Source organism: Gracilinanus agilis, chromosome 2 (assembly GCF_016433145.1).
Source record: "Gracilinanus agilis isolate LMUSP501 chromosome 2, AgileGrace, whole genome shotgun sequence".
Taxonomy (NCBI): Eukaryota; Metazoa; Chordata; class Mammalia; order Didelphimorphia; family Didelphidae; genus Gracilinanus; species Gracilinanus agilis.
The window spans coordinates 639,931,870-639,952,975 of NC_058131.1; the positions used below are offsets into that span (position 1 = coordinate 639,931,870).

The 21,106-nt window shown below is 34.5% G+C and overlaps 1 protein-coding gene across 1 annotated transcript in view; it reads left to right on the top strand.

The window, feature by feature from the left end:
* KIF20B (kinesin family member 20B) overlaps window positions 1–21,106 on the top strand; it is a 91,741-nt gene that overhangs the window by 49,363 nt on the left and 21,272 nt on the right. The window contains exons 21-26 of the mRNA XM_044665670.1: window positions 1,519–1,638; window positions 11,267–11,327; window positions 12,240–12,365; window positions 13,278–13,417; window positions 14,360–14,515; window positions 18,646–18,822. Coding sequence (XP_044521605.1) covers window positions 1,519–1,638; window positions 11,267–11,327; window positions 12,240–12,365; window positions 13,278–13,417; window positions 14,360–14,515; window positions 18,646–18,822 — 780 coding nt within the window. The remainder of the gene's footprint in view (window positions 1–1,518; window positions 1,639–11,266; window positions 11,328–12,239; window positions 12,366–13,277; window positions 13,418–14,359; window positions 14,516–18,645; window positions 18,823–21,106) is intronic.

Below are 21,106 nucleotides of genomic sequence, written 5' to 3' on the forward strand. Positions count from 1 at the left end.
GATCCCTAAAGTTTGTTTAATTGCCATCACTTTAACCTCTTCCTAGATTGTTCCTTCTTGGTTCCTGCCTCATGTTGCCTGAATTCCTATTTTCCTCTAGCTTAAATAATCTAGAGGTATTTTCAGATTTGCATTTACAGCCTCTATACTTGCTCAGTCTAAGAGATATCCCCATGATCATTAGCATCAAACAAATGGAAACAGAGCCACTAAGCCGTACAAAAGGACCCCTGCTATCTACATATTTACTTAATTTTAAAATATAATATTGCCTACATTTTTTTAAAGTTTTATTTTGTTAAAAATAGCTTTACATTTTAATCAGATTTGTGCCTCACATGGCAATGTCATGGACCAAATGCAGCCTGTGGGCAGTGTGCTTGAAACTTCTTTTCTAGATAACAAAGATGACTATAAACAATAGGTTAACATTAGTCACATATATTTTCATCTCTAGAAATAGATGGAATATGAATGAGGCCTAAGAAATCTTAGGCTTGGATATATCTAGTCTTAGTTCAGTCATTGTTCTTGCTTGCTAATTTTAGTACTATGAGTCTTCCTGTGTCAATGTAAGGAATTAGAACTTTCATTTTAACATGAATTATAGATGTGGATTTCTAGATTTTAAGTAATTTTATAGTTGAACAGCATTGGTTAAAGAACCTATGAGTGTAACATTTTTTATTACTTGATTAGAATGATTCATTCTCATTATCATCACTAACCATTTATTTACAACTTTGAACAATTCACTTATTGCTTCTATAGTCAAACAGACCAAGTGTCTCAGTGCTTTAAGAAATACTCTTAATTTCTTAATAGAAGGGACGTTAGAGATCATTTAGTCTAATTAGCATCATTTCACAAGTGAGAAAACTGGTCCAGAAAAAGAGAAGTTATTTGCTTAGAATCATACAAGTAGAAAGTAATAAATCTGATCATCAGTTTCAAACCCTCTGACTCCAGCTTCAGTATTCTTTTCACTGTATCATGCTTATCCAGGAGTGGTCCTAAAAGAGAGAGAATTACCTGACATCAGATTCTTGCAGAGTAATAGAATTGGAAAAAACCTTTGAAATCACTGGGTTTGACCTCTCATTTTACAGTTTAGAATATTAAGGTTTATCAAGCCCAAGGGATTTGTCCAAGATTACATAGGTAGTAAGTAATCATTGGCAAAGCTGAGATTTGAAACCACATCCCCTGAATTTAAATGTAGTGCTCTTTACATTAGAGTTTTCACATGATTAAAAATTTTGCCATTATATATGAGTATTATGTTGATTCCTATTGAACTTATTTTATGTCTGAGTTTCTTAAAACAATTTAAGATAAAATGTAGATTGATTTACCTGTGTTCCTTTTTAAAGTAATGAAGAATAATCTTGATACCTTATGTAGAGATGAAATCTATAATTTTTTAGTATCTATTAAAATACACAAATCTTAAAATGGTCAAGATTGTTGTTTCTTTAAAAAGTGCTCAGTCTGTTTAATAAACATTACTTTTTGCAGATATCTGTAATGCGTGACCAAGAGAAATTACTGAGGAATAAAGTTAATGAACTTGAGAAAATTAAAAACCAGTTTTCCCAGGAATTAGATATCAAACAGCGAACTATTCACCAGCTTAAGGTAATGTATTTCTTTTTTGAAACTTAAACAATTTCTCTTTGTTATGGTTTAATGTTTGGGGTAAAATGCAGAATCAAATTATTTTACATTTTTTAATAAAATTGGTTTTTTAGCGTTATTTTAGAAAAAAGATAATTATTTAAATTTAATGTCCCTTAGCTCTCATGCCAAAAAAAACCTTTTATTTCAGTTAATTCAATTCAATTTGATTTATCCAGTTTATTAAGATTTTGCTATGTATATATCATTGTTTTAGGTCTTGGGAATAGATAAAAAGTTAAAATAAGAGACTATGTTACCTCATGGAATTTAGTGGGGGAATATGATATGCAGACAGCTTTTATAAAGCAGAACTTGATAAGTACATTAGAAGGAGATAAACAGAGATCTTCATGAGTCATCATGGGGCAAGCTGAGAGAGCTAGGAAATATTTGTGAAAGAGGTTTTTAAAGTAGAGATCAGAATTCAGCAAGGAAATGGAGAAAACAAGGACATTTTACATACAAGGAGAACATTGTTAGCTAGACACGGAGAGCCATGAACTGAAGACTTCAGTTTGTCTAAAGCTAGATTACTTGGAGAGGGAGTAGCATGAAAGTAAGCTTGTACCAGATTGTATAGCACCAGATTATATAGGGCCTTGGATGGCAAGCAATACAGCTTAGATTTCATATTCTGTTTGGCTATAGCACTGAATAAAAAGTTAATTTAGGTAGGACTGTCATTTTAATAATATTAGCTCAGCCTAACCATGAGCAATTTATGTTTTTCCAGTTGCTTAGATCTAATTTTATTTGTCTGAAACATGTTTTGTAATTGTGTTCATATAATTCCTATATTTAGATTTCACATATAAAGACAGTATTTTAACTACTAAAGTTTCCTGAACAAATTAACGGCTTGACCAAATATTGATTTAAGGGAGATTAGTCTAGTAGCAGTGTGAAGGCTAGATCAGATGAGGGGAGATATTGGAGACAGAAATTTTTTTTTTAAGGAACCTTATGATAGTCTGGTAGAGTGATAATGAAGACCTTTATTATGATGGTAGGTAGCATTAAAAGTAGGAGTGGGCAATATACTAGTATGAAGGTGGCCAAGAAGGTCTTAGACTTCAGAGTTCATAGAAGATGAGGACTGGGAAAAAGTCATTTGATTTGACTATTAGTTGGTTAATAAAGTGACCTTTAAGAAAGGACTTTGAGTACTAATCAAAGTTTGATTGCAAGGGGTTAGCAAGAGAGTAGGTACACATCTCAGTGGCCAAGAAGAAGAGGAGAGAATTAGGGTAGTAGCTGAATGGGGAAGAGAAGGATCAGGAAACGTTTTTATGACTGGGGAGACCTGAATATGTGTGAGAAGATGGGAAGGAACTTGTAGAGAGGAAGAATTTTAAGATGTATGAGAAAGGAAGATTATTGGGACAAGGTCTTTGAAGTATCTTGAGAGGATTAAAATCAAGAAAATTAAAATCAAGGTGGCTTAGATGGAGCAAAACTTTAGCCCTCCATACCCTTCCACACCGAGATAAAAAAACAAAGGGCTTCAAGGGGAAAGAAAACCAAATCTAACAACAGGATAGAGCTAGAGGATCATCCTGCTGGACTCAGCTCAAGAGGTACGTTTAAAAAAAGCCTGAATTCTTGAACTGTTGGGTTTGAGGGTAAGGAAGAAGGAAGATCCCAGGACCCCCACGTGCTGCGCTGAGTCTCCAGTGGCTCCTGGAATCTTTGGGTGGGCAAACACACTAACCCAGAGAGAGGGTCTTGCTGGCACAGTTGTGCCAGGCTCAGGGCATTGAACACAGATGGCAGAGAGGGGGCTGGAGGAGAAATGCAGAGAGTGCAACCTAGACACAGGGAAAATGCTCCACCTTGCCTCCGCCCTCCTCCCCCACCTCCCCCCCACTTACCCTTCTCATGAGGTATTTGTCTCAGGGTACATCAAGTTCTACAGATTAACCCTACCCTGGCTTAATCCCATACATAGGGCAGATAAGAAGTCTTCAGAGGACAGGGAAGCTCCAACACCCCTCCCCCAAAGACTGCAGAGAAAGTATCTACAGACTTCTGTTCCCAGCTTGGGAAGATCTTACATCAAAGCCCATTAAAACTATCAGCTTAACCTAATCAATCAGCAGAGAAAAAGCCCATTCAGGACAAAATAGCTCAAATCCAAAGATCAGCAAATAAGTCAGAGGAGCAAGATTATAGCCAATTACAGGAGGGAAAGAAAGAAAAAATGTGAGTAAACAACAGAAAAAGAAAAAAGAAATTACAATCAGCTTCTTTCTAAGAAATGAACAGAAAGCAAATGAAATAGAAGATCAAGGAACTTCAAGAAGAAACAGAAACTCCAGTGAATTGGACGCGAGCTTTGGAAGAACTCAAAATACAATTCAAAAAAAACAATTAAGAGAGGCTGAAGGTAATTGGAAAAAAGGAAATACATGAACTAAAACAAGAAAATAGTGTCTTGAAAGCTGAAATTGACCAGCTTGAAAACGAGGCAAAGAAGGTGAAAGATGACCTACAAAGAAAAATCAGACCAAAAGAAGGATGACCAAAAAGCCAGAGATGGAATTCAGTCTTTAAAAATGAGAATTCAACAACTAAAAGCAAGTGATTTCACAAGGCAGCAAGAATTCATAAAACAAAATCAAAAGAATGAAAAATTTGAGGAAAATATGAAATACCTCATTGGTTGGACTTCAGATCTGGAAAACAGATTCAGGAGAGGCAATTTAAGAATTATTGGACTACCCGAAGATCATGACAAAAGGAAAAGCCTGGGCATCATCCTACAGGAAATTATCCAAGAAAACTGCCCTGACATTCTTGAACAAGAGGGAAAAGTGGAGATTGAAAGAATCTACAGATCATCTCCCACATTTAATACACAACTGACAGCTCCCAGGAATATTATAGCCAAATTCAAAAACTACCAGACCAAGGAAAAAATATTATAAGCTGCTAAGAAGAAGTCATTCAGATCGGAAGGCATGGAATACAATATTCCAGAAATCAAGGGAACTAGGCCTACAAACAAGAATCAAGTACGCAGCAAAACTGACTATATTCTCGCAGAGGAAAATATGGTCATTTAATAAAATAGATAACTTCTAAGCATTCATAAAGAAAAAACAAGACTTAAACAGAAAATTTGATGTCTAAATATAGAACTCAAGAGAATCACCAAAAGGTAATTAAGAGAGGTAAAAAAGAAAACCAAAAAACAAACTTTTTTTTAAGGGACCCAATAAGTTCAAATGATTTGAATCCCTGTAAGAAAAGATATTGATAACTCTTAAAAATTGTTATTATCATCAGGGTAGCTAGAGGAAGTATATTTAGTATAATATCATTTTCTAATAAGAAAATGGAGAACAAGTTGAGTGACAACCAACAGTTTGGAATTTGGAACCTTACCCAGATGTCATGAGCCAAGGGGCAAAAGACAGTTGCTGCCAACACTATAAAAAGGCATGAGCAGAGGCAAACAGTCTCTCAGTTGTGAGAAGGGGATGCTGGGTGGCTGGGTCTGTAGGCCAAGCAACCTGTTCAAGTTACTTGTATCCTGCTTAATTGATTATCACACTATCAACTACTGAATAGAGCTGTGAGATATATACCAATTACCTGATTAACAAGAAGAACATCGTCAACCCTCAGGCCATTTGGTCAGGGCCAAGGTGCCTGGTCTGACCAGGGCCAGAGAGGGAGAGACATCTCTCCAGCCAACTAATACAACCTGATTATCAATTGACTGTCCATCTCTCTCATCTATAGTTTAGCATAGATTCCCAATACCTCATTCCTCCTGAGTTTATTATAATTAAATTCTTTAAATCTATTTAGGTGAAGACTGTTATTATCCTAGAAATCAGTCTAATAGTCTGGCACCCAAAGGGAAAGAGAATACTTTAGTTAAGTCACAGTCTACCGCATTATCCATTCATCATCAACATCTATCTTGGTCATTAACATTTATCCAACCAACCCTAACATTTATCTATCAACTTAACCCCAATACAAGTAGTCCCAGAAGCTGTGTGATTCAGTTCACAGCTTCTCATATAGTCACTTAGTCCTGGGCACTGTAGATGGGAACTGGTGCTCAGCTGAGTTAAAATATTTGGAGACCTTGTGTTCACTACCTCAACCATGGTGTTCACTTGGGCCTACCATCCTTACTCAGCTTAGGTTCTTATGCCACCTGAGGACCTTGGGTCATCTCTCTATTAGGCCCAACCCAGAAGCACCATACATCCATAACATTAGAGGGAACAGGGACAAACTGTGTAGGATGAATTGTCAAGATATATAAATATACATAAAACTAGAGGTAAAAAAAGTGGATAATATTAAGAGAAATGGGAAAAGAGACAAAATGGAGTAAATTTGTATTCTATTAAGAAGCACATAGGGGGAGCAGGAGAGAAGACCAATATACTGGATGGGTAAAGAGGTTGGAGACAGGAAACACTTAATTCTTAAGTGCATTGAAATTAACTCAAAGAGGGAAGAACAATCAGATCCATTAGAGCAGAGAATTGATTCGTGCCCTATAGAGAAGTAGAAGGGTAACAAACAGACTGGTGGGGAGGGAAGCAATACTAGGGAGGGAGAGTGTGGGGGTGTAGCTTAAAAAGACCCTAAAGAAACATAAGGGGAGAATAATAAGGGAGGAAGGAGAAAGCGAAGTAAGATAAGGGAGGGGATTAGGGAGACTGATTAAAAACAAAACACTGACGTAGAAGGAAATAGTGAAAGAAGAAAGGGCAGGACAAGGAGAGGGAATCAAAATGTTGGGGAATACACAGTTGATATTTATAACTGAATGTGAATGGGATGAACTCGCCCATTAAATGGAAGCAAAAAGGAGAGTGGATTAGAAACCAAAATCCTACCATATGTTGTCTACAAGAAACACACATGAGGCAGATAGACATATATAGGGTTAAAAATAAAAGGCTGGAGCAAAATCTATTAGGCTTCAACTGAGAAAAATAAGGCAGGAGTTGCAATCATGATATCTGACAAAGCCAAAGTAAAAATAGATCTGGTTAAAAGATACAAGGAAGGTAACTACATCCTGATAAAAGGCAGTATAGACAATGAAAAATATAAGTACTCAACATGTATGCACCAAATGGTATAGCATCCAAATTTCTAATGAGAAACTGGCAGAGCTCAAGGAGGATATAGATAGTAAAACTATACTAGTGGGAGACCTGAACCTTCCCCTACCAGATCTAGATAAAGCAAACCAAAAAATAAATAAGAAAGAGGTAAGAGAGGTGAATGAAATCCTAGAAAAATTAGATTTAATAGATATGTGGAGAAAAATAAATAGGGACAAAAAGGAAAACACCTTTTCAGCAGCATGTGAAACATTCACAAAGATCGACAATGTAATAGGGCATAGAAACATTGCAAATAAATGCAAAAGAGCAGAAATAATAAATGCAACATTTTCAGATCATAATGCAATAAAAATAATAATAAGTAAGGGTACATGGATAGGCAAATCAAAAATTAATTAGAAACTAAATAATATGATTCTCCAAAATCAGTTAAAGAACAAATCATAGAAACAATAATAATTTCATAGAAGAGAATGACAATGATGTGACATCCTATCAAAATCTGTGGGATGCAGCCAAAGCAGTACTCAGGGGGAAAATTTATATCCTTGAGTGCATACATTAACAAAATTAGGGAGGGCAAAGATAAATGAATTGGGCATGGAAATAAAAAAACTAGAAAATGAACAAATTAAAAATCCTCAGATAAAAACTAAATTAGAGATCATAAAAATTAAAGGAGAAATTAATAAAATTGAAAGTAAAAGAACTATTGAATTAATAAATAAGACCAGAAGCTGGTACTTTGAAAAAACAAATAAAATTGACCAAGTACTGGTCAATCTAATAAAAAAAGGGAAAGAAGAAAACCAAATTAACTGTACCAAAGATGAAAAGGGAGACCTCAACTCTAATGAAGAGGAAATTAAGGCAATCATTAAAAACGATTTTGCTCAATTATATGGCAATAAATATAGCAATCTAGGTGATATGGATGAATATTTACAAAAATATAAATTGCCTAGATTAATAGCAGAAGAAATAGAATACTTAAAGAGTATAGCTGGGAGTGATTAGCATTAGCAAAGAGTAATGATATCTCTTCTTTCTTTGTGGCTCAGTTGAAAAAAAATGCATGTTGCTCCTGAGAAATCGAAGAGAAGGATTGGGTGACCTCAATTGTGTAATTTAGGAGTATGTTATCTGTTCTAGAAATGGGAGTTAGGGCACAGTCATTGCTTGAGGAGAAAAGAAACTATTTGGAAGAGTACCTATGAGGAATGAAAGAGGAAGTCCAAAAATTAGAGTAGAATAATGACTGGGAAATAGTAAAGCCCAGTCTCCTAAATTTATTCTCCTACATTTATTCTGGGTAAAGTTAGCTTTATTTTTGTGACTTTTTCCATTGATGTTTAATATCATGGAAAAAGTAGTTGGAGTTACTTAGGGTTATAGGATAACTATCTAGAAACAAATCTGGAGGTGTTTTAATAAAAGGCCCCCCCTCCCCCCAGGAATGGGTGTTGGTAGAAGGGAGAGTGAGAGAGAGAGAGAGAGAGAGAGAGAGAGAGAGAGAGAGAGTCTGTGTGGTGACTCTCCTCCAGCACTCCCCTGAGGCTGAATATACACTGGGAGACTTTAAGGCAGTGCCACCCCAAAACTGGGTGACCTAGATGGTTGTGCTGCCCCTCGAGAGTTGGGAGCAAGGCTTCCCTGCAAGAGGAGTATCTGTAACAAGAGGTGGTTAGACTAGATAATCTCTGAAGTCTCTTTCAGTTCAGAATTTATGTTCCTGTAATTGCCCTGGAGATATTTTGTTGTTAGAAATTTTCTCTCATTTCAGTTGCTTTTTGGGTATGGTTGACATGAAATAGGTTGAGCTAACTTGTTACTCTTCTTCTCAAAAGTCCTAAAAACTACACATGAATTGCTTATATGGTGACAGATAAACTTAGGTCCCATTCTATTTCTGCAAAGATATTGTCATGTGTTTTACCTCCTAAAACATTACTAAATATATTCATCTTTTGGTATTTCTTTCTAAACTTTTAGATTGTGACACCCTTTTTTTTATCGTTTATTGAGTTTAATAGGGTTAATAGAAATTTGACATTGATCAGCTAGTGTTAGATACAAGAATAAACTGAATCTGCAAATTGGGATGCATTTTAAACCTATTTATCCAAAAGGGTATTGTTTTCTTTGGGACTTAGATGACTTTTTTGAGGCTATTTCTTACTGAAGTCTTTTTTTTTTAATTGAAAATTGTTATAAATTTTATTTTTTTTCCAGATTATATGTCAATACAATTTCTTAGTATTCATTTTTCGATATTTTGCAATCCATGTTTTCTCTCCCCCTTCTACCTTTCCAAGACCCCTTTCCAAGAAGGCAGGTAATCTGATATAGACCATACATATATTTTCATATAATCCATATTTTCATGTTCGTCATGTTATTGACACATATTACTTACACTGGATAAATATTCATGGAGGAAACGGTAAAGAATGGCATTTTTCCCATTCAAACTCCTTCTGTTCCCTCTGTGGTAGAGGATAATCTTTTTTTAGTCATGAATCTCTAGTTGTCCTGGATCCTTGCTTTGTTGATAATACTTAAGTCATTCATAGTTGTTCATCATATATTATTGTTATTACTGTGTATAACATTTTCTTGGTCTGCTCACTTCACTTTGTATCATTTCATATAAGTCTTTCCAGGTTTTTTTGTGATCATATTGTTTGTCTTTTTTAATAGCACAGTAATATTACTTACAAGCATAGACCAAACTTGTTTAGCTGTTCCCCAGTTGATGCACATCCCTTCAGTTTCCAATTCTTTCTTACCTAATTCTAATATTAACTTCATTCCTTTTACCATTGCTTCCCTAAACCTATTTAGGTTCTTAACTGGTTCCCATTCATTAGTTCTATTGCTTTCCTTAATACTTTTCCTCACATTCTTACCATGTCCCTTAAAAGAACAACACCATGATATAGAAATAGGTTTTGGGTGATAATATGTACAATGCAGTGAAATTACTTGTCAACTCCAGGTGTGGGGAAGGAAGAAGGAGAGAACATGAATCATGTAAACATGGGGAAAAAATAAAATAAAAATAAAAGAAGAGCACCATCCTTATCACTGTATTTGCTAGCCCTATTTCTATCCATATTAGTTAACTATAACCTTATCCTTAGTTTAAATATTAAAAATATAAAAATAGTATTAATATAAGTGTGTACATGTATAACCATGTGTGTATTTGTATCCTTACATGTATATGTAGTGCTCCTTTGATATTTGGATAAGTCACTTTACATCTTTGTACTTCTTAATGATTTGAGACTAGATAGTCTGTGAGGCCTCTTCTAACTCCAGATCTTTGATCTTATGATCCTGCTAGGGAGATAGTATGAGGTAGTGGAAAGAACAATGGAAACAGCAGCTAGGTGACTGGAGTCAGGAAGATCCCTGTTTAAATCCGGCCTCAGATTCTTATTGGCTGTGTGACCTTGGGAAAGTCACTTATTGCTATTTGCCTCATTATTTTTCTCATCTGTAAAAAAGGATATACCTCCCAGAGTTGTCATGAGGATCAGATGAAATAATAATTGTAAAGCACATGACTCCACATAGTGCTATGTAAATGTTAGCTGCTGTTAGTAGTAGTACTAGTACTAGCAACAAGGAAGACCTGTGTTTGAGTTTCTCTTTGTAGTCTTTGTTAAGTCACATTCCATCACTTTCTTCATCTGTAAGATGAGGTATTTAGATCTTGCATAGCTAAAGGTTTCTTCCAATGTTAAGATTTTATAATTCTGTAGAAATTACAGATATAAGGTACTATTCTATTCTCTCACAGGATATTCAGAAATTACAAGTAAATTGGAGAGAGAATAAATGGAAGCATTATTTAGGGAAGAGGGTACAGGCCTTGGAGTCAGAAAGGCTTATATTCTGTTCAAGTCTTGCTTCTGACATAATCTGCTATGTGACCAGGGAACCAATCACGTAACTTAAAACCTCAAGTTACATATGAGTTACTGGTCTGCATCAGTATGGTGGGAGTTTCCACACCATGAATACTTTACATCATTGAAATCACAGGTTAATCTCTCACTGTCAGTTGTGGAAGCTATAGGATTTACCTGAATGGCCCATATTGGGTCACCTTGGTTTCTTATGGAACAGAGTTTCCTTGGCACATTTCTATGTTTTTTAGGCCTTGGATAATCAGTTCTAAAAATAAAATTTACTGGGCTTTCCCTCTACACTGCTCTTGCCTTTTAAGTTTGTATAAAGAGAGAAAAACAGATAATTTTTATTGAACCTGGTAGATATGGAAGTAGAGAGAGAGTTTGTATTGTTTTGATTTGTTTTGTTTTTTTTTTCTCCAAGGTAAAAGCAACTTTGAACCTTTAATCTGCCACAGTCTTAGACATGGCTAATTACAGATTTCAAAAATGTTTTCCTATTTTGTAGTTTCTAAAGTTTAAGATGTAGGTTTGTTAACCTATTTTCATTAATTTTTTCAGGAACAGCTGAGTAATCAGAATTCTGAAGAAGCTATACAACAATATAAGAACATATGTAAAGGTAAGGAATAATAGACTATAGAAATGAGACTAAATGTATTCTATTATAAATTTGTTTTTAAATTTCCTTTAAAATTCTTAAGTGAAATGAAGTCAGTAGTGCATATTTTTACAAAATGGAGAAAGGGTGACTAAGTTTAAATGACTTTTTATTTTTATATTCTTCTTGGAAAAATATTAGCAAAAATCATAAACCTCACAAAAACAGGAGACTAGGTTCTTGCTTAAGTGTTTCTTTTACAGAATAAAGTGTTTTAATGAATTATCTTAAAGTTTATAATGAACTCTTCCCATATTTAATCATTGTGATTATGCATCTTTTTAAAAAAATTGTGTGCCTTTTCTAAATTGAAAATGTTTGTATCTGGTGGAAGAGTTATTTCAGTCTTTTATTTGTTTATTCACTGGGAATAGTGTTACTTCATTCTTTCATTCATTCATTTATTTATTCACTTATTTTAAAACTCTTACCTTCTGTCTTAGAATTGATAACTAAGTATTAGTTCTAAGGCAGAAGAGTGATAAGGGCTAAGCAACTGGGGCTAAATGACTTATCCAGTGTCCTGCAGCTAGGAAGTGGCTGAGGCTCTATTTGAACCCAGGACTTCCTGTCTTCACAGATATTCAATCCACAAAACCATCTAGCTGCCCCTACTTCATTCTTTTAAAACCACTTTAATATCAGATCCTGCTGGTAACTTAGTAAATTTTGATTAAGCTCCCATTATGTGTTAAGCCTAGCACAAGGCACTGGAGATTAATGAGTTTCAAATATATTTTATGTATATTTCAGTGTTACCTTTATCTAGAAAGCACTTTCACCTCCCATAGAAGACTCTCAATTGTGAAAGGAATAAAAGGAAATACAATACTTAGAAAGGTAATAATATTTGAAATGATTTTAAAATTTCAGATCTGGATGTAAAAGAGAAGATAATTGAGGGAATGAAAATAACAATGGAAGAACAGGAACAAACTCAAGTGGAAATGGAAGAAATGCTTGCAGACAGATCAGAAGAAGTTGTAATACTGACTTCAGGTAAAAAAATAATGAACTATTTGCAATATTTCAAATGTGCAGCTTGGATTTTCTTATTTCTTCAATTTTCTTTTCTACTTTAATAATACCATAATTACCTATGTGATACATTGACAGCTGAGTGGCGCCATAGTGCAGAGTGCCTGGCCTGGAGTCAAGAAAACTCTTCTTCCTAAGTTGATTTTTTTGTGGCAATTATAAGACTTGACACTTAACTTTATTGAATTTCCTCTTACTAGAATAGGTTTTTACTCCAGCTTGTCTAGAAACAAAACTGAAAAATCTCAACCATTATGGAGAGTAGAGAAAATTTTGCATTGAGTGCAACATTGTATTTCTGTCATATCTTAAGAACAGTATTTCTTTGTCCAGGGTCGTTGAGAAGACCACAGGTTCACTATTGAATCTCACTTTGCTTCCCACTGGTGCTTTATATCTTAGCAATACTCCAGATGTTGTATTCCTAGAAATTGGGATTCCTCAGAATTGGCCCAGTCTGCTGAGCGCAGGTAGCAATTATGTAGGCCTATTACTACAATAATTGGTAAGTATTAATGGCAATTAATCTGTGACAGTTAGTGGAGGAATAGGTAGAAGAAGGGCCTTGGAGCCAAGATAACCTGGGTTAAGTCCTGCCTCTGACACATACTGCTAGTTAAATGCATTTTAGACTTAGGCAAGCCACAACCTTCCAATATACCCAACAATTCTTAACTACAAAATCAAGGTGAATCATTAATTTACATAGTAGAGGAAATTTTCCCACGATGAGTTCCCCAACACTCATGATATCATAGATCTGGAAAAAAACAAAAATAAAAGTAAATCCCTGTACCTGTATAGCATTTTATGTTTTTCATATTTCTTTCTCATACTCCACTTTTTTCTTGGTCCCCTTATGTTTATCACTAGAGTTGGAAGAATGGAAGGAAAAGTATAAGAATCTTGAGACTAAAATCAGAGATCAGAGACCGCAAGACCCAAATGGAAGTAATAAAGATGACACAGATGTTCTTAGTGAAAAGCTCAATCATTTACAAGAACAGTTACAGGTAATATTATAACTTCATTTCTAATTGTATGTAAAGATAGACTACCTAGTTAGCTTAAGATGACCAAGTTACTGAAATGCCTGCCTTTCTTCAAAATTTAGGTTGTTCAATAACAAATAGGAATTTTCTTTAGTACCTTAAACTTATGGCCACACTGTGGCTATTCCTTGCCATCCCTTTGCCTAACATAGTGCTAATAGATTTATTTCACAGTTATTGTAAGTTTGGAGCTGAGAGAGATCTTTAGGGGAAATCTCATCAATGTTTGTAATTCAAAAGGTTTTCTGAATTGAATCCTAAATCATTTTAGTGTAAAAATTCAAATGTTCTGTGACCAAAGCAAAACTTTTTAAAATTATTAAACTAATTGACATGAAACATATTATGAATGTCCTCATGAAAATGAAGCCATTAGAAATATTAAAGTTGTTTCAATTAGTCTAGAATGATACTGCAAACAAATAGAACCATAACCCTGTAGGAGCTTAAGAGAATTTACCAAATATATTAATTTACCTGCAAGTGCAGTTGTCCTAAAATGTAGCCAAAAGGTTAGGGTTCTTATTCTGACACTATCACTCTGTGACCTTGGGGAAGTTATTTAACAACCTCCTTGAACCTGTTTCCTCATTTGTAAATTAAAGGGGTTGGGACTAGATTCCTAAGATCCCTTCCAATATTGATATTCTTCAATTTGATATTATCTTCTTCATGTTGTGTTTAGAGCTCTTCTGTATATAACACCCCCAAATTAAGGAGTATTTGATAAGTATAATCCAGAGAGGAGGAGACCTCCAGAAGTTTTTCCATTCTGTTCCTTCCAGGCCTTCATAATTTACATAATTATATACTTTCCTTCAAAAAAGATCTTCAATGAAGGAACTTTTGCAGACTGTAAACCATTCTAAATAATTTTGATCCTCATAATTTTTTGTATTATAGGAATCAGAACAGAAACATCAAGATGATAGAAAGAAATGGTTAGAAGAAAAAATGATGCTAATCACTCAAGTGAAAGAAGCTGAGACCCATCGAAACAGAGAGATGAAAAAATATGTTGAAGACCGAGCCCGTTGTTTACAACTTCATAGTGAAGTGGTAGGTGGAAGACTCAGAGTGTCTTTGCTTATTAGATTTACTCTTCATGTCTCCCTGTGGGGGCATTAAAATTAATTTGAAGAAGCATCTTCTCTTTCCTCTTCTAGATTCTCAGTTTTCTTTAGGAAAAGTTGAACTCACTTGCTCTCCTCTAGAGGGTGGGTCTCAGCCACTCTTAAGACTGTGACAAAGAAGAAAGAGCCAGGTTTACTGGCTCTAGAAGCCATTGTATTATATCTAGGTAGGACATTTTGTACAGAAATAGATTCTGCTACCTGGAGGAGAAAAGCTTTATTCAAGAAGGACATAATGATCAGTTAAACAGAACCAAGCCATATACTTGACAAATGACAAAGAGATCTTTTGGGTGTTGGTGAATAACAGTTGTAACAATAACAAATCATTCAGGACTATTTGAATGCAGCCTTTCATCCATTTGGATAGCTTCATGTTATAGTTGTACAGTGATTTTATTATAAAAATATAAATAATAGATAGAAAAACCCCAATATCCTGTGTTTTCTCAGGAATCTCCTCAGGGGAAGAATTTTCTTTTACATAAAAAAATTCTTCTATTCCCACAGTTGTGAGAAAGTTTAGTTCATTCAAACCTTTAATGGTAGGTGCTACATACTGAAGAGGATATAAAGATGAGTGGGGCCACCTTTAGGCAAAACAGGTACTGGAGAAAGGTGAGACACCACAAAAATGTGTATAATTCAAAATAGAATTAGAAAATTACCCAAGAAAAAAATAGTCCATTGTACATTTTCTTTTTACAGTTTTAAAACCAAACTTTCCTCCTTTTTCATAACCTTTGCTTTGTTAAATTTATCTTATTGATTCTTGTTTTCACTTTGTGACAAGTATTATCTATTTGCCTTTTTTTGTCAGAGTTAAACTAAAGTTCCTTGTACCTACTTAATCTTTTTAGCTCCAGAAGGCTTTAGATAATTACCTGCCTGTCCATAAAACTTTGCTTTTTGGTTTAAAAGTGTTTTAGTCATTTTTTGGGTAACCTCCCTCCCTTCCTCCCTCCCTTCCTTCCTTTCTTCCTGCTAGGCAATGAGCGTTAAATCCAACTATCTGCTCCCTTGGGTAAATTTTTAAGTAACATTCCCCCCTAAGTGAACCATGACTTAAGGTGTAAGGTGAAGTTTTTAAAGTTTACTTTTTGAATTGATTATATTTATATTTTATATGGAGGAATGAGTATGAGGTGTTGTAACTTTTAAAACTGGGAGCAGCTTTTACTTGGGTTATTTCTGAGTCATTTTGCTTTTAAATTGTTTCCTTTTTAATCAGCATGTTTTAAAACAACCAATAGTCTTTTGGAGAAGGACATCAGAATTCAGCATTAGTCCCAGAATGGCTAGAAAGTATTAATAAAGCAACTTCAAATGGAAAATATTTTATTTGGCCTCTTTACCTTGCTTTGGTAACTTGGTAGCTCCATTTGACATTTTGGTAGTTTTATAAGAAATTAGTCTAGAATTTTTCATCTTCATTATAAAACTGTACAGCTTTTCTTTCCTCTGTTCTCCACCTCTTATTTAATAACATTTTTTTCTCCTAAAACTAATTTTAATTGGTGTAGTGAACTTTTTCTGAAGAAATCCCTACCTAGGCATGATGTCAAAATGTGCTCTTGTCTTCCCATATTCTGCAATTGTCTGGAACACTTGAGAGGTTAAGTGCCACATGGGGTCACATAGCCAATCTGTGGGAGATGTGGGACTTGAACACAAGTTTTTCTGATTCTGAGACCAGATTTTCCATTTAAGATCATTTTGCCCTCAATTTTTATTTATGACTTTTTATCAAACATCAGATCCTATTCCCAATATGTACCCTCCCCTTGGATCCTGCCTTCTAACAAAAATTTAGACTTCACCTGCATTACATGTCTCAATCCATTCTTTTAGTTCCCCTCCTTCTCTCTCTAGAGGAGGGAAATAGAGTCCTTCCTTTTTCCGGGACGAAGATTGATTTTGACATTTTTTTAATTGAATTGAAAAATTTTATTTAATTAATTTATTTAGAATATTTTTCCATGCCCTTCCTGCTAGGTCCAACACTATTACTAAATTAATTGCTAAATAACCCTCACAACAATGGTTACATGATTCATGTTTTTTCCCTTCCTCCCTGCCACCCCTCCCCCTCCCCCACCCATAGCCAATGAGTATTTCCACTGGGTTTTACATGTACCATTGATCAAGACCTATTTCCATATTATTAATATTTGCATTAGGGTGATCGCTTAGAGTTTGCATCCCTAATCATATCCCCATCGACCCATGTGATCAAGCAGTTGTTTTTCTTCTGTGTTTCTGCTCCCACAGTTCTTTCTCTGGTTGTGGATAGCGTTCTTTGCCATAAGTCCCGCAGAATTGTCCTGGGTCATTGCATTGCTGCAAGTAGAGAAGTTCATTACATTCGATTTTACCACAGTGTATCAGTCTCTGTGTACAATGTTCTCCTGGCTCTGCTCCTTTCACTCTGCATTACTTCTTGAAGGTCGTTCCAGTTCACATGGAATTCCTCCAGTTTATTATTCCTTTGAGCACAATAGTATTCCATCACCAGCATATACCACAGTTTGTTCAGCCATTCCTCAATCAAAGGGCATCCCCTCATTTTCCAATTTTTTTGCCACCACAAAGAGTGCAGCTATAAATATTTTTGTACAAGTTTTTTTCCTTATTATCTCTTTGGGTGTATAAACCCAGCAGTGGTATGGCTGGATCAAAAAGCAGACAGTTTGACATTCATTATGCTCATGGTATATACTGTTGGTTTTACTTTCCTTGATCTGTATCAGTACATCAGGTTTTCTTTTGTTTCTCAGAATTTATCATATTCATTGTTCCTTTTTGCTGCTGCTTCTTCCTTCTTCTCCTCCCCTTCCTTCATACTTCCTTCCCTTCAGGTAGAGGTCCACATATGGAATGCTTTATATCCCTCTACTGAGAAGAAGAAAGCATCTTTCATTACTAATTACCCAGTATTGTGCTCAATTTCCATGTTCTTTTCAGTTACTTTGCATTACGATACAGTCCATCTCTTAGGGAATGACTGGCTGTTAGCAGTACAGACAGGCAGAATACAGTCTCTCCAATGGCCCTTCTTTTTCAGTATGATTTTCACCTCCCTTTTCCCTCTGTTATTGATTATGTGAAGCTGTAGGATTAATTGATTGTCTGTCTATGCCTCTTGAGTTCTTTTTCCTCCATCCAGCACAGAAACCCTATTATTGAAGTAGATGACTTTGTCCTCCTAAAGGAATTTACAACTAGAAGCTTATAATATAGTTATAGAATTTTATTCTTTAATAAATAGAAGTCATAAATCAGTGAAATTTAAAATTGAAATATTTTAGAGATTATGTACTGTAACTCCTTTATTTTACAGATTAAGAAATTTGATGCCCTAAAAGATGGATAAATTATCTAATCACTTACTGTCTGTCGTACAATGGTACCAAGTATTGGTTCCAAGGCAGTAGAGTGGTAAAGGCTAGGCAATTGGGTTTAAGTGACTTGCCCAGGGTTACATAGCTAGGAAGTATCTGAAGTCAGATTCAGACCCAGGACATCCTGTCTCCAGGCCTTTCTCTCTCTCCACTAAATCATCTAGCTGTCCCTCATGTATTAGTAATTCAAGGACATTCAACCTCCAATTGATAGATGAGGAAAAGTATCAGGATAATTTGTTCATGGCATTATTATCCTTTGTTCCTACCCTGATCCCAAAGCTATTCTTTATTTTTCATTTTGGTAATATTGAGATTTCTTTCTTCATAATGAGCTATGGAATTAACATTTTAATTCCATGCAGTTTTGTCAGAAAATCAAGAGAACAGTCTTGACTTTATTCAGTTTTTAGAGCACATTTGGAAAAATGGAGCACTATTTTGCCTAAAAATGTCAAAAATAGACTTTTAGTGCATTTGGTGATTATTTTCACAATGACAATGTGTATATACTTAACTCCTTATTTTATAGATCTTTTATCATAAAAATGGAATTCATAATAAGCATTTAGTAGAAATCCTTTAGCAGAATGCAAGTTCTGGTTAATCCAGGCTTTTTCCCTCCATTTTTCTTTTCTTTTATTGGTTTGTTTAGGAAAGACTTACTGCACAGCTATCAAATAAAGATGATGACCTACAGAAATGGCGAGAAGAAAGAGATCAGCTGGTTTCAGCATTAGAAATACAGCTCAAAACATTGGTCTCCAGTAACATTCAGAAAGATAATGAAATTGAGCAACTGAAAAAGATTACATCAGAGGACCCTGGAAAGGTTAGAGAAAGCTTGTTTTTAACTTTTAATTTACTTTGGAACACCAGGATTGTTGGTTAATTTGTAAAGTTATGAACTTTAAAAAGTTGCAGTTCATCATATTTTGAAATGTGTGTTTGAAATATTAAGTTCTTGTAGGAGAAAGAACCTTGTTATGGGAACCAGTGTATTCTACTTTAGGTTTCATTGGAATTACTAGACTACTCATTGACAGAGTACTTGTGATTGTCAAATAAGATATATTGCATATAAAATTTTTTTAACCTTACAGTGCTTATATAATTATGATCTGTAATTCTCTGTAAAAATTCATAGTTTGTGTTTCTTAATTCTGTAACTATATTCAGTTTTTGCAATTTTCCCTTGTTCTATGAGATTTTCTGCATATTCTTTGATTCTCCTGATCTGTTAGTTGGGTATTTTCCAGTGGTATGGGTTATTTAGTCATTTAAAAAAGTTTTCCCCCCTTTATTTTATTTTTACTATTTGTCAAAATTAAATTTTATTTTTTCATTTGTGAAGCATTTATTATTTTCTCTAATTCCTTTCCTTCCCTCTGCTGGGATGGGGAAAAATCCCAACAAAAACAAATTCCAACATGTAAGTATAGTTAAGCAAAACATTCCCATTTTGGGTATGTCCAAAAATGTGTTATCCTCTTCTGATTATTCATCTATCACTTCTATGTCAGGAGAGCAGCATTCTTTGTCAGGATTCTGGAATCATTATTGCTTCAATTACATGGATCAAGGTTCTCACTGTTTTCAAAATTGTTCAACTTTTTTTTTTCAATGTGGGTGTCATATAGTATAAATTGTTCTGCTTCTTTCACTTAATTTTGCATCATTTCATACACATCTTCCCAGGTTCCTCTAAAATTCTCTGTTTTAAAGGTCATATTTTAATAGGATGCTCTACAGTGTTTTTATTTTTTTCATTCTCAATAAAGTCTACTGTTATATCTTTGGGTATTTTGAGTTTTTAGGGTGTATTCTTTATATTAGTCACTTTCCTTATTCTTATTTTTTTGCTTAACTTTAATTTTTTTTAACTTTCTCTAAAATGTGCTTAATAAATACTTCTTGACTTACATTTTCTAAGTATTGACATCTCTTTAATTTCTTTGTATTGTCTGCACACCTGAGTATCTTCATATATCTTGTCTGATTTCTTTTTTTCCATTCTCATTGCTTCTTAAGCATAGTTTTTTGTTTGATTTTTTTCCCCCCATTTATACACAATTTCTGTGGGTTTTTTCAGTTAATGCTATGCTTTCATATTTAGAAATTCTGGGTAGTTTTCCTGTATTTTCCCCTGATGTTTTTTCCTAAAACCTAGGGTTAGGTTTTTTGATTTGTCATATTCTTCTTTGAGACCTAGGGTAAATTGTTCATTCTCTCTTCCTTGGCTCATACATAGATTTCATGTGTTAAGCTATTATTGTTGCCTTTTGTTTCTCTTCTGCCAGGTTTTCCTCCTCTTCAGGGTATTTGTATTCTAAACTTATTAGTTTCTCTTTTGCTTCTTTTTCCATTATGGATTCAATTTTTTTTTTCTATTTTTCTATTTGAAATTTTTATTATTACATTCTATATATCTATAACTTGCCATCTAGATAGAAAGATACATGTGTACATAAATACCTAATTTCTTCTATTGTGGATTTCATGTGTTGTTTTTTTTTTCTTAACTACATTCTGGAATTTGTTGTTGTACCATGCTTTCCTGGGTTCCCAAAGGATTCTTTGTGTCAATCAGGCATTGGTTCATTTTTGCTTGTCTTATAGTATCTATTTCATCTTTAAAACCATACCTTCTGTCTTAGAATGAGTTCTAAGGCAGAAGAGCAGTGACGGCTAGGCAATTTGGTGTTAAGTGACTTGCCCAGGGTCACATAGCTAGGAAGTGTCTGTGGCCAGATTTAAAGCCAGGTCCTCCTGTCTCCAGGCCTGGCTTTCTATCCACTGAACCACTTAATTACCCCATCTTTCTTAAGAGAATTTGTAAGCTCTTTGAGGATTTTAGTACTTACCATTCCTTTGAGTTTTAAAATCTCCTCTTTTTATTTTTTTGTTCTTTGACTTTTTATTGAGTTCCCCCTCACCCCCTGAAATCTACCCCCAAATTACGGGACCCTATGTTTAGAAGTTTTGCCATAATGTAAAGGAAATGAATGGCAATAAATTTAAATAGGTTTAAATACGTCTGAATGTATTTGGGTTATTGACCTATTAGATCAAAAGAGAGTTAAGCATAAAGATGAGAAGATGTAGTATACAATTTT